Genomic DNA, 18,923 nt, shown 5'->3' on the forward strand with positions numbered 1-18,923 from the left:
ATTATATTTCCAATTTTGTTTTAGTTTATTTATTTATTCATATTTGTATTAAAAAACTTATCAAATTTAACTATATATTTTTCATCTGATATAAAAACATTATGATCACAATTTTAATTTGACTTAAAATTTCAGCACAATACTGGTTCAAATCTCTTGTATCCGATTTGAAATTAACAGTATAATTAATATTTTCAGATATATAAATAGTATCCAACATTTTTCTTTGGAGGTATTATTTTCTTTATAACTATTGTATAATCAAAATCAAAATTATGCTTAGTAAAGGAATGTTCCACCAATGCTGTTTTATTTGGGCATTATCCTTATTTTTTAATTCATTCTTATGCTGATATATTCTTTCTTCAAAACTTTAGTTACTCCTATGAATATTCTGGACTATCTTTATTTTATCCTTTCAAGATTCTAATACAAGCTTCCCTCTGTCTTCTCATATTTAATATATAACAATAAGAGTCTTAGGTTAATAAATGTTATAGCAGACAACACAGGCTGTGAAATGAAATAATTTTTAATTCTATGTTTTAGTGTTTTTCTTTGTTGGGAATAGATGTATTTAACTGCTGGTCGAACATGTGCTATCCAATAACAGCAGCGAACATAAGACCGAGCGCTGATGAACAGGTAAATAATATTGGTTTCCTTTATAAATTTATTTATTTGTATTCATCACATGGAAAAAAAGAGGGATTCTTCACTAAGTAAGCATAACTCTTTAACCAATGTTGATCCATGGTTCTAATAAAACTGATTTGTAAGTATATTTATTTATTACTATACTTATTATTATGATTTTGTATAGCTTATAAATAAGTATAGTAATATGATTATTACTATAGTTAAGCTATAAAAAAAAAGTCTGAAAAACTCCTAACTGTCCGATTTAACTTTGGCACATCTTTACCTGGTATTTATAAAATATATTTTTAAATAATCATGATTTTAAAATATAATATTAGTTTCCAGCAAATGATGTTGACACTAGAGCATAAAGGACTGTTAGAAAGAAATTTTCACAGGGAACAGATGAGTAGGGTTTTTTAGGGCTTACTAATGGTGTCATCGATTAGCTGAAATTAAATTAATATACCCTTTTTTTAAATATAATTATGCCTCCTTCAATTTTGTTAATTAGGCTTATCTTCCAAAACTACTTAATTTTCTAGTAATGAACAAAATGTAACTCTCATGTTTCTTAGAAAATGTATCTACTTCAAACAACATATAGAATTGTTGACATATTAACTTTTTTATAATAATTTTTTCTTCGGAAAACCCTTAATTTATTGGCCTATTGTGTAGGGATAATGTCTGACTATGGTCGCAAGGTGCCTCAACACGTTAGTCAAATTTCCGCATGCACAAAGCGTGGATGGGTTATTTGGATTGGCTTGTACAAGTTATCTTGAATTTTTACCAGAACCGTTGGGTGTCGATTTTGGGCACAAATCCAATGGCGCTTGTGCTGCATCCACACATTTGTTTTCAGTTAGCACTGTTTCAGAACTACCAGCAGATGAATATTTTGCTCGCCGAGTTGTAATTAATTAAAGAATTTACCCAATCTTTGGAGTCAATAATTAACTCTTATTTAAGATTGTATATTTTAAAATTCTATCAATTCGGTGTAAAAACAATTGTTTCTTCTTCTCATTCGATCTTTCCACTCAAATGGCCAAGTCTGGGAATGAAAAAATAAATTCAGTGGTACTCCTGAGATCCTTCAGGTCGCTGTACAGCTTGGTCACCAAGTCAGTAGGTTCATGTCATCTCTATTTCCGTTTTTCCTCCATTAGGACACATGTTTGGAGAATGTGCTCGGTTGTCTGTTCTCTGTTTCCTCATTCACACAGAAGGCTAGGACTATTGTGATTTTTTATAGAGTTGAGCGTTGTGCTGGTTGTGCCCATTTGTTAAGCAAAATATTAGAACTTGCTCTTTTCTGGGAAGTTGGTAATATGGTATGTAATAGCCAAAAAAATTCAATAGAACAAAAAAAGCGCTTAGATACTGATGTTTGTTGCTTCCTTTGTTTACCATGTGTTAGTACAAGTCTTGGATTTTCAGCAAGTGACAAACGTGTAGATCCAGCTTGAGGTTTTCTTTCTGATAAATTGAAAGATAGGACTCCTAATTTATATTGGATGAATATACTCTTTAAGTATGCACCAATCATCCAGAATTAATCTAGGAAGATAATTATTCTACCAGTGTCAATGTAGACAGAGGTGTTCAAAGCCAAGTACTTCATCTGAGCTATTTCCTATTAATTTTAAATGATAAACTATTATATAAGAAATGATTATTTTAATTTTAATAAAATGAAGTCTTAAGTTTACTTATTCTATTATTGAATATTAAATTGAGAATAACCTTTAAGTTAAGTAGTTTTTTACTCATACATCATTGCTTTAAAATATTTTCTCCAGTTTTTTACATCAAATACTGTAGCCTATTATAGATGATGTAAAATTTTTTTAACATTAATAAACCATGTATCTATTTCTAGATTCTGTTTACATACAAGTGGTACTACTTGAACAAATTATTTGATCTACTTGATACAGTGAGTAATAATTATGCTTTATATAAATTTTATTTCTTTGATGTTTCGTAAAAAAAAGATTAATTCAATAAATTGGGTATTTTCACTTTTTAACTTGAATAATAATGATATTTATTGAGCCGTTCATTGCAAAAGTTTTACAACTAGAGGTTTAAGATATTCAACTCTTTAGAAGAAGTTCTACAAACATTTTTGTAAGGAATAACACTTTTATCTATTATAAGTTGTCAGTCACGAGCATATCCTATTCAATAACATATACTATTTAAAAGCAGTTGCAGTTAATCAGTAATATAATTAATTTATTAATTTCTTTCCATGAAAATGATTCATGTGAATAAAATTGTGGTTGGAGTAATTTAATATTACTAATACGAATAAAATTACTTAAACCACTTAGCACTCAATGGTTCAATTGGTTTTCAATTTAACTATGTAAAACAATTATGATGATCTTAAGTGCTAAGATCTCAAAAATATAAACATATTACATATAGATTTTATGTGCAAAAAGAAGAACAAAATATTCTCTCCTGAAAATTATTGAAGTTGGATCAATAAAGGAATTAAGAAGCACTGAGTATTTTCCTCGAACCCAGATAACACAATAATTAGTTATATCCTCTTAGCCTAAATTTAAATAACAAAGTCATTCATTTTAAAATCTTTTGATGCTTGATGGATTTTCCATTCAATACATAAAAATAATTGTATTTGTCTATTATTTGACATTACAAAAACTATGTCATTGGTTTTGTAAACAGGGTGAATCCAACAATTATCAGAAGAGTAAATATTATACTTTACCTGGTCTCGAAAAATTCCTTTTGGCTGAAAAAACTACAATATGTTTATATTTCTTAGAACCTGGTACATTTGAAATTGTTTAAAGTAGATAGATTAATTATTAGTTCAACTAATTATCGATGACTATTCCAGTAAAAAGGTGAAAACTCCAATATTCCCAATTTATTGAATTTTCTATTTTTTCAGAACATTTATGATATATTAATTATTGTTATTATAAACTTATTATATTATATTACCACATATTATTTATCTTATAATTCAATCATACATAATATAGGCCTCCCAACAGTGAATTCGCAATGTTAGTACTTTTATCTAAAAGGTTAACTTAAAAATTAAAGGGGATAAATATCAATAATTTAATATTATTTTAAATTTTATCTTCTATATTTTTCATGAGTTTATTTAATTTATTCCTATTATTATTAATATTAACTCTAAATTGTATGTTATCATGATAATGTTAATACAAAGCTTTTTAATCATATTCATTATTTTGGGAATAAATTTTGATTTATTAAATCAGTCACCATTTATTGTTTTTTGTTCACTTTATTGGTGATATGTCCCATTATATTATTATTTTCATAATCAAGAATTTTATAATTATCTGAAATAATATCTACTTTTTTTTTTTTTCTTTAGATTTATATTCGCGTTCATTATTCTGTATAAACTTTTTTATACTTATAATTTTTCAATCATATATTAAATAAGACAATATAGATAAAAATTGTTCAAAAAGAGTTACTAAACAATATTTACATCTTTATATTAGCTAACATTTTTTAATATTTTTATGTTAATAATCAATCTCATTCTAATTTTATATATAGGTATTTTTCGTATTAAGGAAGAAGACATCTCAAATCACTGTTCACCATGTTAGTCACCACGCAAGCATGGTAGTTTGTTCACATATAACAGCATTTCACCTGAAAGGTATTAATTTCAATTTCATTTGTTTGTATTTTGTTGATATAAAATTTTGTTGCATATAATCATATATTACAAAAACAAATGTCAAAAAAATTCTATACAAACAAAATATATGCTTGAAAGACACCCGAACATTCCATTTTCAATTTTAGACTTGTAATTGTCGAAGAAGGTAAATATTAGAAATATTTTAATATTACGTAATTTTTAAATATAATAACAATTAAGAGATCTTCAGTAATAAGGTGTTAGCTCTATTTTTTAAAACAGTGGTTAATTGAAGAAAAAGTAGTTTTTCAAATTCAATTTATGAGTTAGTTCATCTTTTTAATTTTTAAATAAATATACTAACATTAAAAAATCATATTGGTGTGGATGAAAAGATTAGAGCTACCTCCATTTGCACCCATGCTCAAAATAACACATAAAATTTAAACAAACAACAAATATAGGCAGAATTATATGAAATGACATTCTTTGATTATTGATATTATATTATGGTATACACATAGAAACCATAAAATATAATATTATAAAGTAAAAGATTCATCATCTCGACGGTTTCTGTTGCTATTAGTCTCCAATTTAAAATTATAGTTGCAGGATATCTTGTCTACACCAAATTAATTTCGGGGGAAGATCATTACATTTTTTATTCGGCAGTTAAAATGCAGAGTCCAGGGCTAGCATAGAAAGTATCAGTTAATATGGAACTGATATTTTTACTTTCCTTACTACCAATAATGAAACACTTTCCCTACACACAAGAATACTTTGATCGATATATTTGCTGTTATAAACAGTAACAGGATTCAACCGTAGTGTGGTATAAAATAGACTTTATTTACTTTATATGAACGGAAAACAGAGACTAAAACATACTAATGTACAAGTTCTATTAAGAAAATTATGTCATTCATTACTTCTTACATACTGGTATATTTATTTGGTACATCAGGAGGTGGGGATGATAGGAACTTTAAAAGGGAGTTGATAGAGAAGTGTGGGCTACATCACACTATTTTATGTGTGAGCTTTATGGGATGTTTCAAAGTGTTAGGAATACCTAAACCAAGGCTTGTGTGACAGTTTTTCATTCTGTTTATTATAGGACATGAGACACTAAACAATAAATTAGGTGGTTGTAAACCAAGGTTGTATAACTAATGAACTATAGTATCACAGCCTCACATTGATTCACAAAAATTTGTAAATTGGTGTGCCCAGGTCAATTTAACACAGTTAAAATAAAAACCTATTTGTCACTATAGCATTTATTAATAATTTCTATACGTCACAGTTTTTGTATTTCACTATCATTTTAATTTATGATAGTGACATAAAAAAATTATTAAGAAAACTACTAAAACTGAAATACATGTCATTATTAATAAAATTACCGTTTTCGAACAAGATAATTGAAATAAATATATTTAGATTTTATTTTAACATAGATTTAACATAACATAAAACCAAAGACACAAAATAAAAAATAAAACTTGATACAAAAGAGAGAAATAAAATTTGGCCAAAATGAAGTTTTCTGTTTAAATTAATAATAAATTTAAATTTATTTCAATTCTTACAGATCAATCATTATGGTCATTGTTTCATGTTGACTGGATGGATTCTGCATTTAAATTTGCCTGGTTTTTAGATTAATCTTTCTTGCATTGCTTCATGTTTCTTTCTTGAATCAATGCAATCAATCAGTGGTTACTTTTCAATTGGATTACTCAAAAACGTCTGACAGTGCACTATATCTAATATGTTTGACTAAGGAGTCTACTAATTAAGGGCAGATCATCAATCGTTTTCTATGGTCACTTAATAATTGGTGTACACATATCTGTGTACATATGCTAGTGTGGAAGAGTTTCATGTTATTTTAATTTAGGGTTGGTTATGTGATCATTAAACAATGAATATTTAAATTATTTATTAAAACATCTATGTTATTAAAATAAAGCCATTGTAGAGCTCAATCCTCAAGCCATATATCGCACTAGTATTTCTAAAGTGACACAACTCAAAATTCAAGACAACTGACAATGTGACACTCTTGCTTATGGAGTGGGAATAGCATTAAGGCAGCAAGAGTGACACAAGTGCCCTCTGGCGGACAAGCTCTGAAGCTAGGTTGATACAGTTTTGATGATTCATAAAGATATATTTACCAATTTCTCTCATAGTCATAACTCAAAAACACCAATTTTTGAGTTGTGTCACTTTAGAAATACTAATGCAATATGATAACTCAAGATTAATTTGTACTTGATTATCAAGTACTTCCTGCAACAATAATGTAAGGGCTTTTCTAAATCAGGAGTTTCAAATTTTTAATATCATCTGTCGTACATCCATGTTTTTGTTTGTTCATATTTTTTTTTTTTTATAATTTTGAAATAATTTATGAATTTAATCAATACTATCTGTGCTGCTATTTAGAAAAAAATGATGTAGCTAAAGCCCAAAAAGCTATTCACATTTTACAGCATTTTTAAATTGTAATTCGGTTTAACTTAAGCAAAAATGGATCTTCTTTCTTATTCTTGCAGATTCCTCAAATATAAATTCAATTTATTCTGAGTGAAAAGAAGGAAATAGTTTATGGTCATCTTCTCACATATTTTTTGCAGTTTAATAATAAGGTTTATACCAGTTTGTATCCCCTAATGATGAAGATGCATTATTATCTTTAAAAGAATTATGTATTATGCATTTTGATGTCAAAACATGTATTTTCCTTCTTTAACAGTTATGGGTTTGTTAATCACTTCTTAACGATTGTGACTACAGAGGAAGAATTAGCAATTGTGGATATAGTAGCCGCTGAATGTTTTTCCGTATTACATTACTCCCAACAAGACACAGACTACTACTAGTAGCCACTACTCCTAGTCTGTTGCACTCAATCTAATCTGTTGTTAGTTTTAGTCTAGGTTCTTAAGCTATATGAATAACATGTTTGAAAATTACTTATGATTTCAGTTTTTTTTTAATGCCTTAATGTAAAGGAAGCGTTCTGCATTATATATTTATTATAACTAAATTGATGATTGTAGTACATATGGTTGACAGCTATATCTAATATGAACGTGGTTTCAGCATTGAATTCATTGTTTAAAGTAACATCTAAATTTGGTCAAAGTTATAAGTCTAGTGTTACATGTCGCACCTGCAGAGTGATATTTATGCTTAGAGGAAGGATTCACCTTCAGGGCGAATGATGCTAGAAGGTGGTGTCTATTCCTTTCGTAGGCGTGTCATCCGGCACGCCATATTTGACAGTTGAGAGTTGCTGCTACTCATCTTGCCAGAAATGGCTAGGCAGAAGGATTAAAAGAAAAACATAAGTTGAGAGTTACTCAAAGCAGTTTCACATTTTATTGTTGATATTGACTTTCTAAATTACTCTTAGTTCTCAGTCACTTTTTTTTTGTTGTTAATATTAAATATTCTAAGTAATTTTTACAAACAATTTTTTTCATTATTTTAGAAACCTAATGATTGTTTCTGATGTAATGGAAAAAATTGTCAACTATTTTCTCATCATTATCTATATTATTAAATTAATTTAGGAATACAATAGAAAACTTTAAATATTGTGAATTTTACTTTTATTTGTGAACATACATAGCCAAACTTTTTAAAATGCAGTTACAATGGTATCTTTCATATCCTGGATGGTTATCAAACGCATGGTCATTAACAGACAGATAAATTGGTCATTTGATGAGGTAAAATGAAATTTTTTTTTTTAAGAAATGTAATATAAATACAGTCAATAATTTTTTTAATTTATAAGAAAAAAATTAGGCTAGGTTATGCCTACTTTAAATTCGTTTTATCAAGTTAAAAAAAATCCATTAGTGTATTCAATTTGTTCACCCTTCCTCCATATTTTCTAGTTTTGTTCTTGCTTTAGCATTTTATAACATTAATATTTTCAGTTTCATTAAGACGATTTTGCATGACATTAGATATCAATACTAGCAAGTTTTATTGCAGTTGATGATATCGCAAAAAAACTTCTAAATGTTAGTTTATTATGTTTCAGATGAGGAAAGCAATTTGAAAATGATAGCAGTAAACTCATTTGTTCACGTGGTTATGCACGCTTACTACTTGATATCAGGTTTGGGACCGTCATTTCAAAAGTACCTGTACTTGAAGAAGTACGTCACAATGCTCCAGTTGGTGAGTTCGAACTGGTTTAAAATAAAAGTAAAGAGGCAGCTAAACAATTTTATGGCAAAACTTAAATTAATTAAAAAGGGCAGCAATATTGCAGTTTAATTGTTTCCCACGGGATCTCGTTTCTGATTAACGACAATCAGTAGTGGATGTAGTGGATCATCTTTAATGATGGGTGGCACAAAACGGTTAGGATTGGAATTCCAGTTATTTAAACGATTTGAAGCCCATAAATACAGGCTATTTAAAATAAATGAGAATTATTTTTGAAAAGAATAATAGTGGAAACAACAAAACAAAACAAGATTAATTATAAAAGGGGCTAGAGGTGACTAAACATCATTTCTCTGCCAGTGCTAAATATTTACCAAATATCATGAAAACTACTACTCTTACGAAGATAAACGTCATAAAATAGCCACAATTTGAGTGCTAATAGCTATCTGTACATCTCATGGTTCCTGAGATATGTGTATATTTCTCATAATAAATTCACTTACTACTGATGTATCAATAATTTTTTTATGAAATGTTGCTTTTAAAAAAGCTGTACCTCAGGAACTATGAACATAAACGCCATCCTTCTCAACCGGACCTGCCCCACTAAGACCCCCAAGGAGCACCGCTTCTATATCACTTTTGAAATATTTGCTTAAAACGGGAAGAGGAGGCTTTAAGAAAGTTTAATAGAGTAATATTTAAAAAGCGTCTGAAATTGGAAAACGGCGTGCTCTGTTAGGGTTATATCTTAGCAAATTCCCTCTTCTTTAGGGGTATTCTTGGTATTATGTAAAATGTAAAATGTTTTACCATGCTAAATGTTATAAGTATAGGATTGTGAGCAGCCCTATTTAAAGTCATATTGAATGGATAAGAGCACCTAGCGGATTTTTGGAGCAACTTTTTTTTTAACCTTTCCTTTCAAAATTTCTTGTTATTGTTTACTTCTAAGTTTATATTAAAGTAATTTATTAAAACATGCCTAAATTGAGTGAAAAGTAGAAATTGTGTGAGAGTTTGGCTACTGAGTGTCTTGTTGATCTAACTTGTAATGAAGAGAGTCAAGATGAGCTAATTGACAACTGTCATTACATTATTATTATTGTCATTCATTGTTTTATTAGTATTAATAACACCCTAAACAATACTAACACAAACAATGAGCAAGTAACCTAACACAACTACAAACAAAACGATGACAAAGCTGGTGTGTCGCGTGACGTCATTCTCCATTTAACAGACCCAGTAACAGACTCTCTACCATGTTAAATGTTATATCGTTTTAACATAGTAAAAGAAGGAAATATTTCTCCATTTATCACAACTTTTTCCATTTAACATATTAAACTAAAGATCATGAATGCTCCTTTTAAATGATGTTCTATTAGGTGTTCTAGTAGGAAAGTACCTACCACTTTTAAATGTTTATTTATTTATTTTTTAAATACTAAAGAAAATAATGATTGAACTTAGAATTTAGTTCGATCTTTTGTAGAAAGCTTAATAAGCCCTCATATCTTGCAGTGCCATGGCTCCTCAATTGGAAATGACCCAGGTCTATGCTCGTTAACGATTCATTAAGTTTTGTGTACATAAAAAGTTGCAGAGATATTTTTCTTTCCATTATACTTAAAGTCTTGTTTAATCTACTATAAAATCGATAGATGAACACTCCATTGTTGTTTTACTACCATAAGACAATATACAACTGTAGACTGATACAATCGACAAACGTTTTGTTTTAAATCCCGTTTTCTATATAAATGTTTTCATTTCCAAAGATGAGAAAGCACTATCAATGCGAAGCTCCTTTCAGGCTATTATTATATTAATTTTTTGTTCATTGTTCGAGTCCTCCATTGAGGATCTATGCAGCTCCAGAGTGGTAATATCAAGATACTCAGGGCTGCTGCGAAATTAATATTAACTCACCCTTTTGGAATCTAAAAACATAATGTTCTGAACAAAGCAGTCTGTGGCTCTTGCCTCAACATGCTCAGCTATTAGCTTCTCTATTATATACTAATACCAATTGTTCTGTTTATACACCAATTTTCTACTAAGTGAAGGTTCAATTCAAATCATATACATATTTAGTGATTTTCTTATTGTCTCCTTTCCAGAATTTGTCTTCATTTAAAAAAATATTTACACTACAAACCGACGTTTCGTAGTCCCAGGTTGCAGTTTGGCCCTTGAACATCACATACCAAGAAAAGATCCGCCTCAGGGTCGGCTCTGCAAAGCGATTGTGTCTGTGTTTCACATTTTTAAGAGGTGTCCTTGATAAGGAGGGATTATGGGAAATTGTAGAGTTCTCCAACAGCTCTCCAAGGCCTTATGCGACATTGAGGAGAACATTAACACTGCCATCAAAGTCATTAAATCTATCGGATTGTTTGCTAAGATATGAATCTGATTTATATATTATAAAATATAGTTTCATTAATTATTTTTTATATTCATACTTATATTATTTATTATTTGTTATAATTCGATATTAATTAAGTTATAATTAATCACCAAAATGATATCATAAATTATTCAGTTGAGAGACACTTATTAATGTCTAGTTGAATAATTAATAATTAACAAAGGCTTATTATTATAAACATTGCTCTTGGATCCAAACAACAACAACAAAAATTGTGATAAAGATACCGAAGATTTAAGTAGTGTTTTCCAGAATATTTTAATTTTTTTAAATTGACGAAGTAGATTTTAGATATAGGGAGCCAGAGAGATAAAGAATATTATTGTACCCTGAACACGGAGGACTCCGAAACGTTGGTTTGTAGTGTAAATATTATTCAAAAACAGAAAAATTTTGGAAAGGAGAAAATCAGAAAATTACTAAATAGAGAGAAAACAATTTATTAAAAATGTTGTTCTACCCAATTTCGTTGGATTACCTCATACACAGCGTACTTAGTGATGAACAATTTTTTTTATTCCTATTAGTATAAATAGTCAAAGCATAATTTTTAAAAAATTTTCACAACATAAAAATTTCTCCATTCTGTACTAAAGTTATACATATTTTGTCCTTTTTATTATTCATCATTTCTTCCTTTACACATTTTAATTTTTTTTTCTAGCTTTTTATCGTTCTTTAAATTTGTTTAATTCTTCCATTATTTCAATTCTAAAAAATTTCTCTCTTTTTCCCATCACACATAAAAGTAAATTTAAGTTATAAGTATAAAAATTATACAAACATTTCAAATATATTAAAAAAATATATACATACATGGTCGTCACCCTCTATATATATTTTTTTTTTGCATACAGAAACTTTATTTATTGATAGATATTACAATCTGCCACACCGTTGTGGGCAATAGGCAATAGTGATGAATGATCACATTCTTACTAAAATAAAATATAATATGAATGAAAAATAAATAAATACATGAAAAAAAAGTACATAAAAATAAATAAAATGTCTCTTAAAATATATACAAACAGAAGGATAAAGAAAATAAACATAATCAAACTAGATGCATGAAAAAATAAATAAAATAAAAGAATCTCTAGTCACATTTACACTCCTATATATAATCGACCTGAGGATCCCTGAGCCTCTATCCCCCACGTGCGAGGGGTAGAGCAGAGCTCATAAGATCCCAGCGCATCCTTGTGTAATGAGCCGGTGGAGGCTGAGCAAATGTGCTAAAGCCGCAAACACTCAACTTGAGTGGAGAATATGACCATTGCCAGAACTCCAATTGTCCATTTTTATTTCATAATAAGTCTCTTGGCCACTGCCGTTTCAACCTTCGAGGTGGATTGCAGGGATGGGTGGAACTAGATAAGGATTGAACCAAAGGATTAGGATGGTTTGAAAGGTTTATATGGAATTTTGTTGGTATAAGGTCAAGGACAAAAGGGATATGAAAGTCATGGTGTAGTGATCTGTTGGAATTTATAATCTATTAATATTTTTAAAAACACTCCAGCACATAAATGATTAAAATAAATATATAAAGATAAAAGTAATAAATAATAAAATACATATAAATTTCATCGAACTATAATAATATGTTTTTCTTGAATTTCAGGTAGAAATCATAATGTTAGTGAGCATACTGGTGGTGAAACTAATTAACTGTCGTTCTTCTCCCGCCTTCTTGGTTTTGTGGTTGACTGTAATCCTCATTCAGTTTGGTCTCTTCACTAATTTCTGCTGGAACACATATTTGAAGAAAACTAAGGACACGTGAAGGTCTTTATACTGCTGTCAGTGGCATGTAGCCAAAGAATCAGGAGCGATTAAAACACATTTCGTCTATCAAAAATAAAAGTGTGATGCTATTTGACCAGAAAAATGGACTTAAGAGTACTTTAACACATATATAATGAAGAACATCATTAATTTATTTAAAAGAAATATGTGAAGACAAAAGGAATGCATTTTTCTATATTTTTATTTTATTCGGTGCTCATTTGTGAATGATTGGACATCAATCACTTTGCGGTATATTAACAGAAAGCGACCATCGTGGTTCTGTTTTAACATCTCATAGAATGAAAACAATTATTATTCTTGAAATAAACATAAGTTATAATCGATTTTTAAGGACTCTCCTGTACAACTATTTAAAATAGGTTTTAAAGGTGTGTTTTTAATAATCTTGACAATCTATTTCACTCAAAATGCGTCAGGAAGTTGTAATATGTGTATATCCCTTTTAAACCCTGAAAAAAATATATATAATTAGAAATTTTATATAGTTATTGCATATTTATTTATTTGTATATGAATTTATAAAAAAGAAAATAAATAAAAAATGATTAGAAATATGTACAGATTCATATTTTATGAACCAAACTCAAAATCAAATTAAAAATTATACATGAGGAGAAGATGTTTAGTGGTGCGGTCGGCAATTAAACAAATAAGCACAAACTTATTTTTTTATATCAACGTTTTGACCTGAATTTCTGGCATTTCTCAGGGGTACTCTGGCAGAGTTTCAGACTAGAATGTTGTTATAGGTATGCGATATGTATAACAATAGTTCACAATGCCACAAAAACAATAACATTAACCCAAACTCAATATACGAAATAACATATTGCAAGGGTGGGATACGAGAGGAATTCGTTAGTTTAGTGGAGCCCCACAGCTCAGCGTAAGTCCAGATCCTTATATATGTCTATAAAGACATATAAATGAGTTTTTTGTCATTAGTTCGAAGTTTAGACCGTTTGTCTAAAGTCTATAATAGTAGGAATTGACTAGTAGTTTCCTGATTTTTCAGTCATTTATGAGGATTCCAAGTCGTTTGTCTTAAGTAACGGATTTGTTCGACAGGAATAAGTGGGGTTTTGTTAAAGGATTCTTTAAGGCAGGAATTCATGGGCTTACGACGAAGGGTAAATGTGATTTGGTGGGATTGATTGAAATTTTTTAAATCCTCTAATTTTGACACCATTCTTCCAAGGATATGGCATTGCGATGTAATAAAAGGTTCATTATACACTGATCATAGGCATGTGCCATAGATATATGTGGTGAAGATCGTGTTAGGTTGGGTTGAGTTGTTAGCTGTAAAAAATATAAAAAGGATAGGATCAAGGATACTACCCTGAGGTGCAACCAGCAGACTGAGGAATGAGGGATGAATAAGCGCTGTTGTAATTTAATTTTAATAATCTTAGAGAGATAAGAACGGAAAGTGAGGAAATAAGTAGGGGGTAGGAATTTTCGGATTTTGTATAGCAGTCTCAGGCACCAGACTCGATCCGAAGAGTAAAAAAAAATAATAATAATTTGTAATAAATATAAGTTATAATGTTTAAAGCTAAATAAATAATTACCTTAATAAAGGTCTCCTTATCCATATCACCCATACTCATCATCCTGAGAGGCCTGGAAGTGTAGCTCTGTCTCATCACTATCAAGACGTTATCCCGGTAGTCCTTGTTCCGGTTGTACCAATCAGAAGAGTACACTGCACCGAATACTGCTTCCTCCTGAAGGAAACGTTACATACAAGTGAAATAAATTAACTAGCAATATACAATATTTGAATAAAAACTCAGCATCTTATGTCTTGTAGCTTGTATAATATTGATAAAATGCTGTGGGTATCTTAATTTATTATCACAAAAGTAATCATTTGTATTAAATAACAAAACCGATTATGTGAAAGATAGCGTCTTTTTCTATTCCTACCCACCATTTAATAAAATTTCATTTTGAACAGATTCGCGAACTAGAACTTAATTTGGACTAGCAGATAATTTTGTGGAATTGCAAAAGAATAATATAATCAAGTCACATCAAGGTTCAAACTAGCAATAAAAAAATTAAAGCTAGAAATTTGCATAGACTCTTATTTTGGTTTTCTAGATATTTATTTTTTTATTTATTGACAACTGGATTTACATAAAAATACATCTAGGTAATTGGATGTGAGATCATAATGGTATGATACCGGCATGTTGAGAAACCACCAATTGGTAACACTCTAATAACATTTCTACATTAGAAGGTCTCACGGCCATATTTTTTTCAGGCACCTCAGAGTATTATTAGAAATGGAAGAAGAAGCAAGTGTAGAAACTAGTGGTTTAGTGGAGCCACCACCATTGGCCTTATTACAGTCATGTATTTTGGATTGTAAGAATTGGATACAAGAGGTTGATAGTATCGCCACAAAGTAGGCTGTCTAACATTATTTATCTAATGAAAAGTAAAAAATAAAATTTATTTGCTATAAAATTAAATTCTAAAGCGAGCTTGATATTAAAGGAAAACGTGTATAATTAAAACATAAACAAACAATGATATTTGTTTTTCTTTCAATTGCGCATAAATTAAAATTTTAAACAGCTTATAACTTGAGCTGAACTTTCGAGAACTTTATATATCCTGTTTATGTCGGTCATTTATTTCACATATTTATCAATCTCAACTGTATAATTTTACATATAAAAAAGTATTCACATATTTTCCGTTTCAGTTGCTAGAAACAGTAAGAATTATTTTTTTCCATTCACTTATCTTTACCATATATAGGTAATATACGACTTGTCACAACCCCTCAAGAGGAGATCATAGCACCAAAAATAGTAGAAGAGAACACACCCAGGGCAAACCGCCACTTTAAATACCGAATCAGCGACGGTATTATCTCACTTTTGAGAAGACTTAACCGGGAAAAGAGACTTAAATTAGTTAAATCGATCAAGATTGGAAAACAGCTTGAAACTCACGCTTTAAACTCTAGGACAGCCTTAGTTATCTTACTTTTAAAACAGACACTTTTAGCTATTAGTATTGGTCGATGTACAACATGTCACCATCTCTCAAGAGGTCAATACCCTTAATATATATAAACATTTGGGATCGTAATCCAATACAAGTATCACCCTCCTAAACATCATATGATATTGATACAGTAAAAAATTATTTAAGTTTATTCCTATATCGCTTATTAATATCGATACAACCTTAAGCATTGTAATACATTTAATATATCCTAGAATATTTATTAGAAATATCTATATCCTAAAGGGTGGACATTTTAGAAATTTCTAGCAATGATTTAAATCTCTGATTTAACGTGTGTTTAAAACATTCAAATTTTATTCTGATAATCTATATCAGAATGGATATTTTGAGATTACAAGAAAATATTTATTGTATCTTCCGATATTTCTGATTCATATTGACATCAAAGACTGATCTACATGACTGTAATAAGGCCAATCTGGACATATGGAGTTGAGCTTTGGGGCTCCACTAAACCTTCGAATTCCTCTCGTATTCAATCCTTACAATCTAAAATCCTTCGTAAAATCCTGAATGCACGTTACTTTGTCACAAATAAAATCATACATAAAGACCTTAATGTTCCCTATGTAGCCGATCTAGCCCGAACCAGATATCACTCCTTCCATTATAAACTCTCTAACCACTCAAACCCACTAGTTTCTAATCTTGCATCCTCTTCCATTCCTGACAATCCTCCGAGGCGCCTGAAAAGAAGATGGCCACGAGACCAGCTAATGTAAAATGTCATTAGAGTGCTACCAATGGGTAGTTTCTCTACACACCTGTAACACTCTAATTTAACTTAGATCAGATTTACTAAATGTATTATAATGTACAGTTGTAAATAGCAATAAATGAATATTTAAAAAAAAAAATATTGACATCAAAGGCAAACGATATTCCAAGCATATTTAATCGATATTTCATTAGTTAAAGATAACAAAATTTTAAAGATTTTTGTTTAATAAAACATTGAAATTTTATTTCCATATTTTATAACGATAATGATATTTCTATTCGATATTACTTTAGCATTTACATACAATATTCTCGACAAAATAAGAAAGACGAATATCGATTTGCGTTGACATTCACTAGTGAAATATCGATATTTCGTCTCAATGTTCTTGGAATATTGTTGCTAAAGTTTGATATCAAAATTAATAAATTTCAAATTAATAATAATTAATTAAAGTCGAATGTCGATATCCATATGTAATACCGAAATAAAATTAAAATATTTAATATTGTTCAAATTACTTAGTCTTTTTTTTTAAAAATAAAATATCGATATTTTGACTAAATATTCTTAGGATATCATTGCCATATTTTGATATCGATATTACTAAGAAAGTAGAATATTAATATCGTTGTGTAATATCAAAATCAAATTAAAATATTTTATTTTAAAATTTTCCTTAAAATTTCTAACTATTATTTAAATGAAATATCGATAATTCGATTACAATTCTAAAATTTGTTACCATAGTTTTATATCAATACCAATAACAAATATATGAAGGAATAGTAAAAATTTTATTGAAATATTGAATAGTTTTAATAATGATTATATCAATACATGAATAACAATTTAGAAATGACAATGGTTGATATCGTTGTGGATTAGAAATATCAGAATTAGCCGTGCCAATTTCATTAAAATATTGAAATCGTTTTACGCTTAGGAAGTTGAATGATATCGATATCGGAATGAACTGTAAATATGTCCTTTAAAAATCTCAATCATTTGATAATGGAGATATTGATATGTGGATTGTATATTATTGAAACATTTACGTCATAGGTTGGTATAGATAACAATAATGATCGGAACTGATTGCAAATATTGCCTTAAAATATAAAAATTTGTGAACATTGTGGGTACCATGATTTGGATTGAATATCAGTTAGTGTAAAATGCGAAAGATTAACATTAATATTACAAAGCCACATCAGAATGCTCTTTAAATATTTCTTTATAACATCAAAATTGGTTCATGTTGAGGATATCAGAACTTAAATTGGAAATTATTGAAATATTGATGTTTTTCATTTTTTTTTTTTCATTTAAAATATTCTATTTAACTAACATATTCAATTATATTTTAGTTAGTTATTGGGTTAGTGTTGTAATTATGGATGGCATTTCCTTGCTTTACCGTTATTAAGAATTTTTTCTACGGTATGAAATAAATCCTTCTATGATTTGCTAGAATAATTATTATTTAATGATTACCATTTCTTTAATATGATAAATTTTCTATATTTTACTTCCGATATCCCATCTGTATTCTATTCTCACTCACTCGTCGTTGGCAAGCGAGTTCAACCCTCATAGTACAAAAGCCGGCAAAAAAAGACAGTTATCTCAGCATAATTTTTGATTACTTTAATATTTTAAAAACTACCAACACTAGAAAATCTAAAAGTCTTTTGACAAAATATATTCACAAAATGTTAATTTCTAGTTGTTCAACAACAAATATAAACAATCCAAGACCAACTATAAATCAATTTAGCAAATTTCATGAAACTACTACTCCTACGAAAATAAACGCCATATACTACTTTATAGCTCATTAAAGTACCTTTACAATGGTTTTTGAGATATAGATTTTTCAAAATAAATTCACTAACTACTGATTGTTCAGAGCGTTCCATACGACATTTTTATGAAATGTTACTTTTTAAAAAGCTATATCTCGAGAACTATTGGACGTAAATACCTCTTTTAGGGCTTACATTTTAGCAAATTTACGTTAGTTTAAATTATGCTCTCTTAGGTTTTCTATTGTCGTTGCTAGTTGTAAAGATACAGAGCTCCGGAAAAAAAATTAATTATTTTTAACGTTTTGAAACAGCCGCCATTTTTTATTCCCCCTAATTATACTTCACAGACTCATCAATTTTGACTAGTAATTATACCTGGTTTTCAATTAAGCAATAAAAAATTGGGGTGAAATAACTGTCTTTTTTCTGCTCTTGGGCTCTTATACTGTCAGTACACTTAACTGATTATTGCAATCTGCCAGAAATAAATGCTAGATTCAGGGCGATCAACATCTAGGTTATTACACCCTTTTTACTTCATCTATCTTCTTGACT

At 29.1% G+C, this 18,923-nt stretch overlaps 2 protein-coding genes across 2 annotated transcripts in view; one reads left to right on the forward strand and one right to left on the reverse strand.

Moving 5' to 3' along the window:
- Positions 1-556: 556 nt before the first annotated feature.
- Positions 557-12,756, forward strand: LOC106678577 (very long chain fatty acid elongase AAEL008004). Its single transcript, XM_014417156.2, has 5 exons — positions 557-645; positions 2,531-2,587; positions 4,234-4,339; positions 8,397-8,536; positions 12,595-12,756. Exons 1-5 carry the CDS (start codon positions 595-597, stop codon positions 12,754-12,756), a joined length of 516 nt encoding a protein of 171 aa, XP_014272642.1. The 5' UTR covers positions 557-594.
- LOC106678578 (odorant receptor 33c) overlaps positions 11,791-18,923 on the reverse strand; it is a 12,029-nt gene continuing 4,896 nt past the window's right edge. Inside the window, exons 4-5 of the mRNA XM_024359835.2 lie at positions 14,357-14,512; positions 11,791-13,231 (exon numbers count right to left, since the gene is read on the reverse strand). Coding sequence (XP_024215603.2) covers positions 13,181-13,231; positions 14,357-14,512 — 207 coding nt within the window. The 3' untranslated portion in view covers positions 11,791-13,180. The remainder of the gene's footprint in view (positions 13,232-14,356; positions 14,513-18,923) is intronic.

The sequence above is a fragment of the Halyomorpha halys genome, unplaced genomic scaffold, assembly GCF_000696795.3.
Source record: "Halyomorpha halys isolate HHAL.00 unplaced genomic scaffold, Hhal_1.1 Scaffold147.1, whole genome shotgun sequence".
NCBI lineage: Eukaryota > Metazoa > Arthropoda > Insecta > Hemiptera > Pentatomidae > Halyomorpha > Halyomorpha halys.

What these genes read in the sequence shown, in the direction of transcription:
- LOC106678577 (XM_014417156.2), top strand. Translation starts at nt 595, where the DNA reads ATGTGCTATCCAATAACAGCAGCGAACATAAGACCGAGCGCTGATGAA. An exon ending in GACCGAGCGCTGATGAACAG is followed by an intron (nt 646 to 2,530) that starts GTAAATAATATT and finishes ATCTATTTCTAG; the next exon opens with ATTCTGTTTACATACAAGTG. An exon ending in ACGTCACAATGCTCCAGTTG is followed by an intron (nt 8,537 to 12,594) that starts GTGAGTTCGAAC and finishes CTTGAATTTCAG; the next exon opens with GTAGAAATCATAATGTTAGT.